This window comes from Octodon degus, unplaced genomic scaffold (assembly GCF_000260255.1).
Source record: "Octodon degus isolate 3935 unplaced genomic scaffold, OctDeg1.0 scaffold00117, whole genome shotgun sequence".
Taxonomy (NCBI): domain Eukaryota; kingdom Metazoa; phylum Chordata; class Mammalia; order Rodentia; family Octodontidae; genus Octodon; species Octodon degus.
Genome location: NW_004524693.1, coordinates 684078 through 699800, shown reverse-complemented (window position 1 = coordinate 699800; position 15723 = coordinate 684078). Strand labels below are relative to the sequence as shown.

At 38.3% G+C, this 15723-nt stretch overlaps 1 protein-coding gene across 2 annotated transcripts in view; it reads right to left on the bottom strand.

Annotated features, from left to right (window-relative positions):
- Lrch2 (leucine rich repeats and calponin homology domain containing 2) overlaps positions 1-15723 on the bottom strand; it is a 142201-nt gene that overhangs the window by 103678 nt on the left and 22800 nt on the right. For both annotated transcript variants that reach the window (XM_023699879.1, XM_023699880.1), the window contains exon 2: positions 4759-4903. In XM_023699879.1, the coding sequence (XP_023555647.1) occupies positions 4759-4903 (145 nt within the window). The remainder of the gene's footprint in view (positions 1-4758; positions 4904-15723) is intronic.

The following is a 15723-nucleotide window of genomic DNA, read 5'->3' as shown; positions in this document are numbered from 1 at the left end:
TTTTTTTTTTTTTTGGCGGAACCAGGGATTGAACTCAGGTCCTTGCGCTTGCCAGGCAAGTGACTTATTCTACTGAGCCATCTCCCCGGCCCCCTGAATGTCTTTAATAAGACATTTTAGCACACACAAAAAATTAATATGGCACAAATCGATAGGAAAAAAAAGTCAATGTCCCTCAACTACTAATCCTGGCCAGGTTACCAGAATGTCAATCAAATGCATTGAAGGAGCTGTGTCACCAATCCTTCATATCAGGCTCTTTGAGAACATGGGCTACTTGGCCCTTTTACACTGGCGCACACAGGATCTTTCTGTAAAATGCTACTGAAAAAATTGGACTAATACACAGGAAAGGTTAAAAAAATCATCTTAAAATGTATCAAGCTGGTCTTAACCATCCAGCAGAAAAGTATGAAGATGAAATTATAAGAAATAAAGCCATGCTGTTAAGTTGAGCTGTGGGGGACTCATGTCAATAATTTCCAACATTGCCAGTTAAACAGAAGACCCAATGCTATTATGGGCTACTGGACTCTTTTAGAATATTTTGCTGAGTTTACACACCTATAATATTCAATAATGGAACTTAGAAAAAATGGGGTATACGGATGAATGTCCATTTTGTATCTGTGTATTCAAAGTGGTTGGGATAGATATATAGTTGCATTCTGTTAATGAATAGAATGATTTGTTCTAATGGAGTTTGTAAATAGGATCACAAGTCCGCATCTTGTACAGCAATTAACCACTAAGAAGAATATATGCAGTGTGTTATTTGTTGAAAAATAAAAAAAATAAAAATAAAAATAAAAAAAATGTATCAAGCTATTTTTGCCAAAATAAATCAATAAATAGGAAAGTAAGAGTAAAGTCAATCAGTAGAATAAGCACTTCCCTAGCAAGTGCAAGGGCCTGAGTTCAATCCCCGGTTCCGCAAAAAAAAAAAAAAAAAAAAAAAATGAGTAAATTCAAGGACTGGCCCAATGGCTCAGCGGATTAAAGCGCCTGCAAGCAGGCCTGAGGGTCAGGGGTTCGATCCCCCAGCCTGCTGTGCCAGCCCTGCCCCCAGGGCGCACTAAGACAGCAATTGAGACTGGGCATGGTGGCGCATGCCTGTAAACCCAGTTCTTGGGAGACTGTAAACAGGCGGATCACTGTGAGTTCTATCTAGCAGTGAGACCTTGAACACCCTGTAGACCCTTCCCTAAACTACAAAAAACAAACAAACAAACAGAAAAAGTAAATTCAGGGCCGGCAAGGTAGCTCAGCGGACTAAACATCTGTTTTGGCAAGCGCAGGGACCAGGGTTCAATACCCGGTCCCGCATGCCATGCCAGCCCTGCCCCCAGGGTGTGCTGAACCAGCAAACAAGTTCAGGAATAGTGACACAACCCTGTAATCCCAGTGCTGGGGAGGCTGAAAACAGGAGAATTACTATGAGTCCAAGCTGTGTAATGAGACCTTGTACCAAATACATAAATTTTTAAAAAAGTAAATTCATTCTAATTCTCCCTCATGCTAAAACCAGTTTATTTTATCCCATTTAAAAAAAAGCTTTTTTGGGCTGGGGAGATGGCTCAGTAGAATAAGCGCTTCCCTGGCAAATGCAAGGGACTGAGTTCAATCCCCAGCTCCACAACCAAAAAAAAAAAAAAAGTTTCTTCCCACCTCCCACCCTCCCAACCCCCAGTTCTGGGGATTGAACCAGAGTCTTCACTCTGAGCTATATCACCAGGCCTGCCTATTTATTTACTTCTCTATTTACTTATAAATTTTATGCCACTGCCTAAGCCACGCAATTGCCCAGACAAGGCTCGAACTTACAGTCCTCTTGCCTTAGCCTCCCAGAGTCCTAAGATTACAAGTGTGTACCACCACACTCAACAAGAAGCTTCTTAACTGAGTTATTAGCACAGTCCTCTTTTTCTCCAGAATTTGATTTCTTCATACATGATACGTCGATAATAATCACCTTTTAACTACATTTTTTTTGGAGGGAGCCAAAGGAAGCCAGTCATTACACCACATGTTACATGAGTAGAGTTTGTTGGAAAATGTGTGTGACTGTAAACAAAAATGAGGAGATAACTTGTAGAAATCAAAACAGGATAGAAATGGATGAATATTTTAGTAAAACTACTCTAAGATCTATCATACATGTTAATATGGAAATGTCACTCAGTTTTTGACAAATCACTTTTTTCATAAAAGAACACAATGAAACAAAAAGACAAAAAACTTGAAAATATTCTTTTTTCTTCAACCTCTCCTAACCCAAGCCAAGTAGTACAACCTAAATGATATATTAACAGAGACAAATTTCTCTCACACATTTTAAACTATGGTGGTTTCAATGACATAGTATACACAGCAGGTAACACCACTGAGGACATATAATTTATCACAGTGAGAAGAGAATGTTATTTTTTATGAACATTCATTTGTTAATTATGTTTGTTACTTGTTATTTACATTTATTTTTTTTAATTTTTATTTATTTGTGTGTGTGTGGCCAGCTCAGCTCACCAGGGGGTGGGGCTGGCTGGCATGTGGTGCTGGGGATTGAACCGCGGTCCCTGTGCTTTGCTAAGCTTGTTCTAAGTAGGTGCTTTAGACCACTGAGCCATCTCACCAGCCCCTTGTTATTTATATTTATTAACTAACAGTTAATTATATTTGTTACTTGTCCCATATGGGAGTAACTGGGTAATGAGTGAGATGAAATTTCCTCCGAGAAATCATAAAGAGAAAAGCATTCTAAACTTAAGTCATAGTATCAGTCACTGATTTGATAGAGTGAAGTTTTTATTATACTTATTGAGTATTCACTCTTTCATAAACACAAAGAGCTAAAAGAGAGACCACTACAGCCTGGGTCATTCACTGTATGTAAAGTCAGCCCATGCTATTCCTATCTTCTGCTTCCACGGAAGCCACCAATTAAGGATCAAAAACACTTAGGAAAAAGAATCTGCATCAGTAGTGAACATATACGGAACATACACAACTATTTGCATAGCGTTTACATTGTTTTAGGCATGATAAGTAATCTAGTGATGATATCAAGTATACAGGTATATGTACCTAATTTATATAAAACACTATGCCATTTCATATAAGCGATTCGAGCACCCACAAATTTTAGTATCCATGGTGAGTCCTGGAACCAGGCCCCACAGCTATGAAAGGACGACTGCATACATGATTTTGGGCAAGCAGCATGACCCTGTTTCCTCATCTGCGACACATGACCCTGTTTCCTCATCTGCGACACAGGAACAACAATAGTACCTATTACAAAATCTACTGCGTGGGGCCGGGGAGATGGCTCAGTGGAATAAGCACTTCCCTGGCAAGTGCAAGGGCCTGAGTTCAATCCCCGGTTCCGAAAAAAAAAAAAAAAAAAAAAAATCTACTGTGAGGATTTTTAAAAATTAGTATGTTTGCAGTACATAATGACCACCTTATTATGAGGGTTTGAACGTGCACATAACACAACTTGGTCCATTTTTCACCCCTTGACCCCCACTTCCTACCTGCTCCTCCCACTGTTAGGTCCCCTTTCCATGTATAAAGCTCTACCTCCAGGTTTCCCCAATTCTTTTTTTTCCCCCAATTCTTTATCTCCTTTCCTTCCACTTGGTCCCCCCCTCCATCTCTTGTTCCCCTATCCATTTGAAAAAGAACCTCACATTGGTATTACGTATCTTTTATTTTGCTCTTTGTTTTTAGTTCTGCATTTCTTACACAAGAGAAACCATGTTATATTTAAGTTTGTGCGTCTGATTTATTCACTTACCTTTATGGGCATCAGGTACAGCCATGTACCTACGAATGACTCAAGTTTACCCTTCTTTATGGCAGAGTTGTACCAATGAGATAATATGGGCAAATCACTTGAAATACTGCCTGGCACATGGTAGGCACATAATAAGCATAAAGATCAAGTGTCATTAATTTGCAAACGTTCTAACATCTACGTTTGAAACACCAACAAGAAATCATAAGGGATAAAAAATAATTTAAGAACTGTTTATAATATATCACCATAATTAAGGACATATGAAGGTATACCTATATCATATTATGAATTTAGGAAAAATAACTACAGTTGAAAGCCTTATTACTCAGAATGAGGTCTAAGGACCAGCAAAGAATTATTGTCAGAGGGCCTATTAGAAATGCAGCCCCCCCATGGGGCCAGGGAGATGGCTCAATAGAATAAGTGCTTGCCTAGCACATGCAAGGTCCTGAGTTCAATCCCTGGTAGGAAGGAAGGAAGGAAGGAAGGAAGGAAGGAAGGAAGGAAGGAAGGAAAGAAAGAAAGAAAGAAAGAAAGAAAGAAAGAAAGAAAGAAAGAAAGAAAGAAAGAAAGAAATGCAGCCCCAGAGTGAACCTAAGATATCAGAATGTGCTTTTTTTTTTTTTTTTTTTTTTTTTTGGCAGAACCGGGGATTAAACTCATGCCCTTGCTCTTGCCAGGCAAGCACTTATTCTACTGAGCCATCTCCCCAGCCCCCTAGAATGTAATAGAATTTAATAACAAGCTCCTCCAGGTAATTTCTATGCATGAAATGTTTGAGAAACACTGCTCTCAAGATGAACAAAACCCTACAAAGTAATGTAAACGTGTAACAACACAGTAAGCTATTAAGATAAATACAAGCTACAAAGGCAACCTAAACACATTCTACTGCTACTAAAAAGGATCAAAACCGTAGTAAAACCCAAAATGCATTTTACGAATTATTTCCTTACCTAATGTTAAGATATGTTAACATCTGCAGGTTTTTAATAGCTTCAGGAATGGTTTTGATGCAATTATGATATAAATTTAGCGTTTCAAGAGGTGCAAATAACCAGACATCAGATGGAATTTCTGTAAAACGATTTCTGGAAAGATCTGAAAAATGAAAATAGATCTGAGTGTCAAACAAACCTATATCCATGGTAATTGACAGAAATATTTTCATACTTGCTGAATTACTCATAATCTAAGCAACGATTTAAAATATTTTAAAGTATTACCCACCAATACCTACAAAAATTATTTAGGAAAATATTCACAGAAAGCATGTTTATTAACAAAATATGATATGCTTCAACACATCTCAACTTGTTATTTATATTTTAAAATACAAATAGTAACGAGTTCTCTTTGATCCTTAAAAACAAACCAACAAAAACCTTCTATAATCCCAAATCCCCAATCTCTCTCGCCTTCCTTCACTGCTAAATGTAGATAAATTTACAACAGAACTAAATGCCTTACCATGGACTTAACCCACCGCGATTTGGTTCCCATTCACTCCCACATCCACCATGGTTACTAACATATCAACGATCACTGAATTCACCTGGAAACATTCTCCTCCTTTGGATTAGCAGACTGCCCTTTTTGAATTTCTTCAGGTTAATCTCTGGCTACTTCTTAGATTCTATTGGCAGATATTCCTGTACCTGTATCCTAATGCCGGAGTTCTCAAGCGCTGTGACATAAGGTACTCTTTCCTTCTTCAAATACACAACATACTGGGTTATTTCATTCAATCCTAGAGCCAGCTTAGATTTTAGACTGACAAATTACAAATTAAGAATATAGGGGGCTGGTGAGATGGCTCAGTGGTCTAAAGCATCTACTTAGAACAAGCTTAGCAAAGCACAGGGACCATGGTTCAATCCCCCAGCACCACATGCCAGCCAGCCCTGCCCCCTGGTGGGCTGAGCTGGACACACTCACACACACACATAAATAAATAAATAAAAATATTTTAAAAAAACAAATTAAGAATATAAAAAATACCTATTTTCTGATCTTTAAAACTTTTTTTGTTTGTCTGTTTGAGACAGGGTCTCACTGTGTAGTCCAGGCTGACATAAACCTTGCGTTTTTTCGGGCCACAGATCAGTGCTGGGATTACAGGCATGCTCCGCTCAGGATTTTTTCCCTCAGGCATCTCAAATTCTATAAGGGTAAATTCTGAACTGAAGATCTTTTCCTGTACACCTGTTGTTGTGAACTCAGCAAGTGCCACCGACATACTCTTAAGGAGTTGTTCAGGTCAGAAATCTGGCATTCATTCTGAATTCTTTCCTCTCCTAAATTGTCTCAAGCACACACAAATATACTTCTATTCATTTAAGATTTAACAAAAATAATGAGGCCGGGGAGATAGCTCAGTAGAATAAGCGCTTGCCTAGCAAGCACAGGGTCCTGAGTTCAATCCCTGGTACCACAAAAAAATAAAATAAAATCATGGGATGGGACTATTATAACCATTACTACTCTATTAAAGGTTTATTTGTTGAAACTGAAAAAAATTTAGGACAGTACATAGTAGGATAAAAAAATGCCTCTCCCTCAGCAATGTGGAACTTTCAGATGGATTACTGCTGTGGGTACTGCAAGATCTGTAGTAGCATCCCTGATAGTTACCCACTGGGTACCTTAACATTCTCTAGACCCTCCAAAAGAACATCTCCTAAGGTGCACCCCTTCCATCCCTGTTGAGCACCATTGCCTGAAAAATGCCAAATTAGTTATGTCATCATAGAAATATACTTTGCTTACATTACTTTATTATACTTACTTATTTAATTTTTTTTAATTATTTATTTATGTGTGTGTGCGTGTGTGTGTGTGGCCAGCTCAGCCCACCAGGGGGCGGGGCTGGCTGGCATGTGGTGCTGGGGGATTGAACCGCGGTCCCTGTGCTTTGCGTAGCTTGTTCTAAGTAGGTGCTTTAGACCACTGAGCCATCTCACCAGCCCTATACTTACTTGTTTTAAAATATAAGAATATTATGTACCAGAATCAGGAAGAGTATCTATAGTACAGCCCAGTGTGCCTCACTTACCATCTGGTCTGCTCTCATGAGAACAACTACGCCCTCCAATGACCTCAACAATGCTCAGCTTCCTCACTCCAAGGAATGAGACCTCTTTACTGAGCAATATAGTAAGTTCAATCTTCAGAATATTAATAAACTTGTGTTTATATAATGTATATGTACTTATATATGGATAGAGAAGGGGCTGAGAGTTAATTGTTATTCTCATCTAATGTAAAATGTTATAATTAGCAAAAGAAAATGTTAATGATTATTACATAATGTGAAAATTCAGGGGCCAGGGTGATGGCTCAGTGGAGTAAGTGCTTCCCTGGCAAGCGCAAGGGCCTGAATCCCCGGTTCCACGAAAAGAAAAAAAGAAAAGAAAATTCAGTTGGATTCTTCTTCCTCCCATCATAGGATTCTGAATAACTTAATAAAATAATAGAATTAGGGCTGGGGAGATCGCTCAGCGGTCCAAATGCCAGCCTCACTAGCCCAAGGACCTGGGTTCAGGCCCCCGTACTTCATGCCATGCCAACCCCAGAACCCCGGGCACGTCATGCCAGCCCACGAAACTGAGCGGGGTGGCACGCCTGTAATCTCAAGCACTGGGGAGGCTGAGACAGGAGAATCACTGTGAGTGCAAGCTGAGTAGTGAGACCCTGTAATAAATGAATAAATAAATAAATAAATAAAATGATAGAATTGCTAGAAACTATAGTCCGAGCTTGACAAAAAATTTCTCAATATGCTGGCTTATTTCTTTTGGACACTCATGTATCATACAGACTACTGATGAGGAAAACAAAGCCACTGCTTTCAGTTTACGATTCTTTTAAACATTTAGGGTTTACTTTTTTTTTTTTGGTGGTGGTGGTACCGGGGATTGAACTCAGGACCTCACTTATTCTCCTGAGTTATCTCCCCAGCACTACTTCTTATTCTTGTAATTTCAAAATCCTGTAAGTTGGGGCCAGGGAGATGGCTCAGTAGAATAAGCGCTTCCCTGGCACGCTCAAGGGTCTGCGTTCAATCCCCGGTTCCGCAAAAACAAAACAAAACAAAATAAAACAAACAAACAAAAATCCTGTAAGTTGAAAGATTACTGCTTGCAATTAATTTGAAATCTTAAGGACAAATTTATGCCCAATTTGCTATTCTGCATAATATCTGTATTAAGTACTCATAAATAGTACAGCACTAGATGATGGTAGCTTGAATTAAGATTGCAAGAGTAGAGGTTTTTAGGGGCCGGGGAGATGGCTCAGTGGAATAAGCGCTTACCCTGGCAAGCGCAAGGACCTGAGTTCAATCCCCGAAAGAATGCTTTTAGGGGGCCTGCCCCTTAGCTCAGTTCTTTAAGTGGCTGCTTCAACAAAGCAGTCAGGCTCAGGTTGCTGTGGTTCAATCCCCACAACTCAAGCCAGCCAAACCTGCCCTGAAGGCATTCAGAACTAAAAAAAAAAATCCTTGTAAGAGTAGAGGTTTTTTAAAAGTGGATAAAGTTTAAAATAAAAAGAATTTAAAACACACTTTGGAATTGTTGATTAGGAAGGAATGGCAAGAGACATGCTCTGTGTGATAAACCCTGGGACTCAAGGACGGCCCAGGAGTCTGGCCTAAACTCCTGAACGATGTTATCCAATGAACAGGGGTGGAACTAGATTTCTCTTGTTGCTACTGATGGAATTTCGTTTGAAGCAGAGCTGCAATCAAGCGTTCACCTTTATCTGAAAGTCAAGAGGGATTGTTAAATGGACACTAAATGAGTCTATATCTCAGAAGTGAAGTCTGAGATGAAAATATACAACTGGAAGTTGTGGGAATATGGTTAGCACTATAAAATCATAGAAATGGAAGATAGCACCTAACAAGCGAGTCCTGAGCTAGAAAAAGAGAACAAGAATCGACCAGCTATTGAGCATGCCCGTGTGCACCTGAAGTCCTAATTATTTCAGAGGCTGAGGCACTAGTGTCACTTGAACTCCAGACTTCAAGCCTCAACAACATCTCAAACAAAAACAAGGGGCTGGTGAGATGGCTCAGTGGTCTAAAGCACCTACTTAGAACAAGCTTAGGGGCTGGAGAGATGGCTCAGTGGTCTAAAGCACCTACTTGAAGCAAGCTTGGCAAAGCACAGGGACCGCGGTTCGATCCCCAGCACCACATGCCAGCCAGCCCCGCCCCCTGGTGGGCTGAGCTGGCCACACACATACACACACACACACACACAAATAAATAAATAAAATTTAAAAAAAAAAAAAGGGCCACCAGGCAGGTCAATATTTAGAAGTTGTGTAGAAAAAAAAACAAAAACAACAAGCAGGTTAAAAAAAATTAAAAGGGACAGAAGAAAAACAAATACTAGTATGAAGGATGAATTTAATAAAATAACTTAAGTATTATCAAAACATCATTCTACCAACTTACATATTTTTGTCTGATGCTTTATGTTCTTTCCATTAAAAAAAAAGATCACTTCGTTAAATCACAAAATAGTAACACAAATGCCCCTAGGGAAATTAATTAAATTTACATTGATAAACTATTTTGTGGCTAAGTTCATATATTTATTTAGTAAACAACACTTAAAATCACAATAATTACTATTCTAACTGAGTGGGGTTAAGTCAAATAAATATAATAAACTCAAAATTAAACTCAAGCTATTATAAAGCTTCTAATTAAGGAAATCTAGTTGCAGGGTATTTCAGATTTTCAATCAGTACAAACATCCTTTTTAAGCACTGGGTAAATAGAACAGTGCCAAAAGAAAGATACACCATGGAAGGAAAGATGAGAAATAAAACAATTTGTCTTAATTTTGTGAACTATCTCACATGAATAACCTTGTGTTTACACTGAAAACAGTGAAGATTAACTTGTACATAGAGATGAAAGATAAAATTTAAACTCTGATTTTAAAATTTCACCTTGGGCTGAATACTTAATAAAAGAACTTTTATAACAAATTAACTTGTACACTCATGCAACCGGATTATGATGAAAAATGAAGATACTGTACTTGAAAAATCATGCATAATTTACATTTTAATAAAGTTCTAGCAAAAAGAAAAGTTCCCATGTAAAGCTAAGAAAACAAACTGCTAAATTATTCCTTACTAACAAACTCTTACAGAACAAGTAGGAAGTGGGAAAAGAGTATTACAAAGATTGATCACCTTGTCCACACAAAGAGGAGATTAAAACTGTTTGTTTTCCTTTAGTAGGCTGAACAGTGACCCTAAAGCATAATCAAAGTCGTAATTATTGGATCCCATGACTGTTAGATTTAGGGCAAAATTTTTGCAGATAGAATTAACTTATTTATTGACAATGGAATACCCATCTCTGACAACACTAAACAAAAAAGGGGATATAAATGAAGGACCATTTTGTATCTGTATATACAAAATAGGATAGATATACAGCTACTTTGTCTTAATTCAATAAGAAATGTTTTGTACTAATGGTGTTTGGACAAGATATCATGTCTGCATCTCATACTATGAATAACCACTATGAAGACAACAATATGCAATGTATCAATTATCGAAAGTGTCCTCCTAATCAGTTCTGAAACTGTCTCATTGCTATTTCTCAATAAAATTAATAAATAAAATAAAACCCAACTACCTCACAAAAAATTAACTTATGCCAAAGGTTGCAATTTTTATTTTTTGCATGAAATTCATGTATGTTAGCTAGAAAAATTTAAAGGCCAAGAATCTAAAGAGAAAGATTTTTATCGTGTTCCACTATTTGTAGCATTCCAAAACTAGAATATGAGGCATAAATGGGTTGAGAATCTCAGGATGAGATTATCCTGGTGGCCTTAAATGCCATCTCATATATTCTTACAGGAGAAAGGCAGAGTGAAGGTAGACACACTGAGAGGAAGGTCATATGAAGAGAGAGTACCAGGGCATGGAATGGTAGCAGCCACCCCAAGCTGAAAGAGGCTAGAGATAGACTATCTCCTCTCCTGAAAGGGGAGTGGCCCTGCGGAAACCCTAAGTTTAGCCCTATAACACTCATTTTAGACTTATGGTCTCTAGAACTATGTGAGATTAAATTTCTGTTTTATAAATTATTAAATGTTTGGTACTTAGTTACAGCAGACACAAGAAATACACTACAAAATTGTTTATCAAAATTAAAAAGAATGTATAACATTTAAATATTTAAATAGCTGTATATTTTTTTCTTTTACAATAAGATGAAACCTCAATTAACAACCTTGGGATAAGCACCTTTACTTTTTTTATTTTATTTTGGCAGAAGCAGGGATTGAACTCAGGCCCTTGCACTTGCCAGGGAAGCGCTTATTCCACTGAGCCATCTCCCCGGCCTCAAGGATAAGCATCTTTATAAGAACTGAACTATTTTTCTTTTGTCTCTTCTTTAATTATAAACCATATCAAGCAGTAGTGGCCATAAATCAACAGCAGCCAGATTGCTGTGTACTATTTCCTGCCTTTAAGACACTCCTTATGAAACTGCAGGAAGCCTGTTAGAGATGGTAATAGATCATCTTCGTCTTAAAGTACGTTTACTCTCTTAAACCACATTTGTGCCTCCCAGATCCAGGAAGCTAGGGAACAGGAAGAGAAAAGTCAGAGAGAGTGGGAATCTGTCGTAGCCTCCCAACGTGCAGCTATAAGCACCCCATATGGGGCCATCTGCTGCCCAGTGTAATTCCTGGCCCAAGAGCTACCATTTCTGCCAAAATATACAAAATTACTTTCAGAAATGATATTACTATACTACACTAATTATACTAATTATAGCTTTATTCAGTGTACAAAAGCACATGAAAGTTTTAGGGAATGGAGGCTTTTTGGTACAAATTGTCAAAATTTACACTAAGATGTGTTTCTTCTTTAGGTTATACTTTAAAAATACACATTGCCAGGGCCGGCAAGATAGCTCAGCAGACTAAGCACCTGCTAAGGCAAGCACAGGGACTGGGGTTTGATCCCCAGCACCACACGCCGTGCCAGCCCCGCCCTCAGGTGTGCTGAGCCAGCCACCAAGCCCCGGTGTGGTGGTACATGCCTGTGATCCCAGTGCTGAAGGATCACTGGGAGGATCACTGTGAGTCTGAGCTGCATAGTGAGACCCTGTTAAAACAAATTCTCTCAAAAATATAAAAAAGGGGGCCTGGTCTTAGCTCAGTTGTTTAAGTGGCTGCTTCCACAAAACTGTCAGCCTCAGGTTGCTGTAGTTCGATCCCCACAACACTTCAGCCAGCCAAACCACCCCTGAGGGACTTCGGAGCAAAAAAAAAAAATCCCTTATTCAAAAATATAAAAAAAAGAAAAGAATGCAATGCAGATGGAACCCAGGGCTTCTCACATGCTGGGCAAGTGCGAGTTATACCCTAAGTCCCCCAAAATGCTTTTTTTAAGGACTGATGATGTGGTTTAGCAATTCCCTAGTTCAATCCACAAAACAAAACGAAAAAATAAACAAAGATAATAGCTGACAGCACCAGGGGTTCCAAACTTAGATACAACTTCAAAGTAAATGTGCTATGTGTGATTTTCCACTCTCCACTGTTATGACCTCCTGCCCCTATTTAGAATATCCTGATTCAGAGAAATTCTGAATTTCCTAACCAACTACAAACCCAGCACTACTTCATGCAATGAGAAGCAGAGCATATATATTACTTCAAGTCCCAATTTTGGGTTCATAAATTAATGAACACTATTATGAAGCCCTCAGCTATTCCTAATTCGCTAGTTCAGAACTGTTTCATCTGAGACAACATTCCGTTTCCTTAAAGAGATGAGCCTTTATTAATTTGGAAATACACTAAAGCAATCAATAAACAAAAATTAAAGAAAATTAAACAAGTTTTTTTTCAAAAGCAGATAACATCGTAACAGGCAAAACCACTGTGCCTTTGCTGAACACCTGAGATTTTACTCTACCTATAAGCCAGCATGTAAGCTCAGTTCTATTGTAGTGATCCTGGCACAAAGCAGGAGACTCCTGTATGAGACACAAGAACTTTATTATTCGGGGCACATCTAGTGGCACAAACAGTACATTTGTATCAGTTCCACTTGTCCTTCAAACCCTATGACAGCAAGATAGATGGGCCCACATGGATGCATACACACGCATCACGTCACAGGAGAGGAACCCAGGCACAAGGAGTCCAAAACCTGTATCATTATAAGCATGCTTACCCTTTGTTCAAAGAGAGACATTATCTCATTCTTCCAAGGATGCAAGCAAATCTGACCTTTACTTTGAAGGGAGACATTACGTCTGTCTTGCAAGGCTATTCACTGTACAAACATCCTTGAAAAGATTTGCAGAAACGTAAGACCCCTGGAGAACTGGTTCCCAATAGTATTGGTCCTTTTCCGGGAAGGCTTAGAAGCTGTGACCTAACTATAACGAATACACAGGTAATATACCAAAACATCTCTGCTCTCTGAAGGCAAATCCTGATCCTCACCTTCCAGCCTTATTCTCGTTATTTCCTGAGTAGCATCCTGAATTGACTCGAGGTCATTACCTTTCATTCAAAGAAATTTCATTCAATATTAACTATGGATTAGGTACAAGTTGTCAGGGTAGAGAAAAGCTCAGTCGCCGACTCTAGATAAGATCAATTCTTATTGCACTCCAGCACCAAGTAACATTTGCTTGGAGAGTGACACTTCAGTGAAAGGAACAACGCAAAAAGAATCACTTTCATGTAGTCCTACTAAAACTGCAATTTTTACAAATGTCCTGTGACCAAACCAATATTGTATCATTTCTGAGACACATCTGAAAGTATACAGAAGTCTAATGGGCTAAAAAAGGAAGTGTAACTTGTTTAGCAGGTAAGCACTAGACTGAACCTGAACTACATTTGATTCCCTCTGATTACTAGCTATAAAACATTATCAAAATCACTTAATTCACCATTATTTCAGAGCAACTGAAAATAAGTAAATATTCTGCAATACTCTAAAATCCTTAGAAGAAATGAGCATAAAAAGGAAAGGACACTTTATATATATAAAATGTTCATAAAAATATAGAATAAGATGACAGATACTAGGCAATTACATTCATTTCTTATTCCATGCAATAGATGTACCTGAACTATGGTATAGGAAAGTGCAGAAAAATGAACAAACTTACATACTTTTTTCCTTATATGAAAATAAAAATGTTAAATGTCTGTACTACTTCAGAACTGCTATTACATGTGAACATATTTACAGTATATAAAATTTGATTAATATGCTGTCACATTTTAATGCTTCCTTTTCTACTTGTTTTTAATCCAAAAGAACTGTCAAAACTAGAACCAACAGAAAAAAGACAACAGGAGGCATCACAGCTGTTGCTGCACGAGCTGAGAGTCTGAGGCAGTGGGAGAATCTGCTGGGGAGCCGGATGGGAAGTGACAGCCCCAGGGCCCCAGTAATTGCTTTCAACACAGGCCCTCTGAAAAGGCAAGAGATCTCTTGACTCAATATTCTCTAGAAGGGTGCTGCGCTGCCATTCGGGACAAGATAATGAACAGTTTATAACACTGAAACTTTGTTGGATAAGATGTGAGTCACAGAACTTCTAAGCTACTCTGTGATGAATTAAAATATTAACCATAGTAGAGTGAAAAACTTGGAAAGTACATATTGGACAAGATAAGAAAATGCTTTAAACCCAGCAATTATGAGAAACAATAACAAGCAGATCCCACTGACCTGCAGCAACCAATGAAGGAAAGCACTTAGGGCACACGCTCTTTGAGAAGAAAGGGTACAACTGAAGACATGCTTCAAGGAGATGCCACAGCTGCTAACGAGGGGGCAAATTACATATACACTTGGAGATAAGAGGCTGGAAGCACAAGACTTTACTAAAAAATGAGGAGGAGGGGACAGCTCTATGCAGAATTGTATTCTATAAAGTTCTTCAGTTTCACAAAGAAATGATAAATGAATCACTGTAATGGCATTCAAGCATCAAAACAAAGTTTAAGAATGGCACTATCAGGCTGGCCAAATAGCTCAGCAGACTAAAGCGCCTGCAAGCAGGTACAGCAGCCAGGGGTTTGATTCCCGGGCCTACAGTGCCAGCCCCGTGCCGGGATGCATTGAGATTATGTGCGGTGGTACGCGCCTATAATCCCAGCTCTTGGGAGGCTGTAAACAGATGGATCACTACAAAGCCAATCTAGTAGTGAGGCCCTGAAAACCCTGTAGACCCTTCCCTAAAATACAAAAAAAAAAGGCACTATCTTTTAATCCTTATATATTCTATATATGCTAAATTTGGCATTTCAAATCAATGCAGTATTTATTAGGTGGTTCTTGAATTAACTTTTTATTTTCAAAAGACAAATATTATAGCCTCACCACAATTTCTATTAAAATAAAATCCAGATGAAAAACTTGAAAACAAGCCATACAAAAGCCAGTAAAACATGTTAGTACTGAAATCACCTAATAGAATGGCAAGGGACTTCAGAATATTAAAGGAAGAAATCACAAATACAAGATTTCTAGATTTAGCTACATAAAAAAAGAAAAAAAAACCTATCACAAAGCAAAATGATAATTCATCACTGACACCTGATCAAGGATATAAGCAAATTAAAAAACAAAAATTATCAATAACCAACACATGAAAATATACTCAATTTCACTTCTCCTCAAACTAAATGCAATGATTAAGATACCATTAATCCATCACATTTAAAGAATTTTTAACAATGTTCACAAGACACTTCTGCACACCACTAGTGTAAATACAAACTTAAGTAACTTCTGGAAAATAGGCTTGCAAAATAAATCCTTCTACATGTTCATATCTATTCATACAAGAATTCAGTCTCGGGGCTGGGAGATGGCTCAGTGGTCTAAAGCACCTA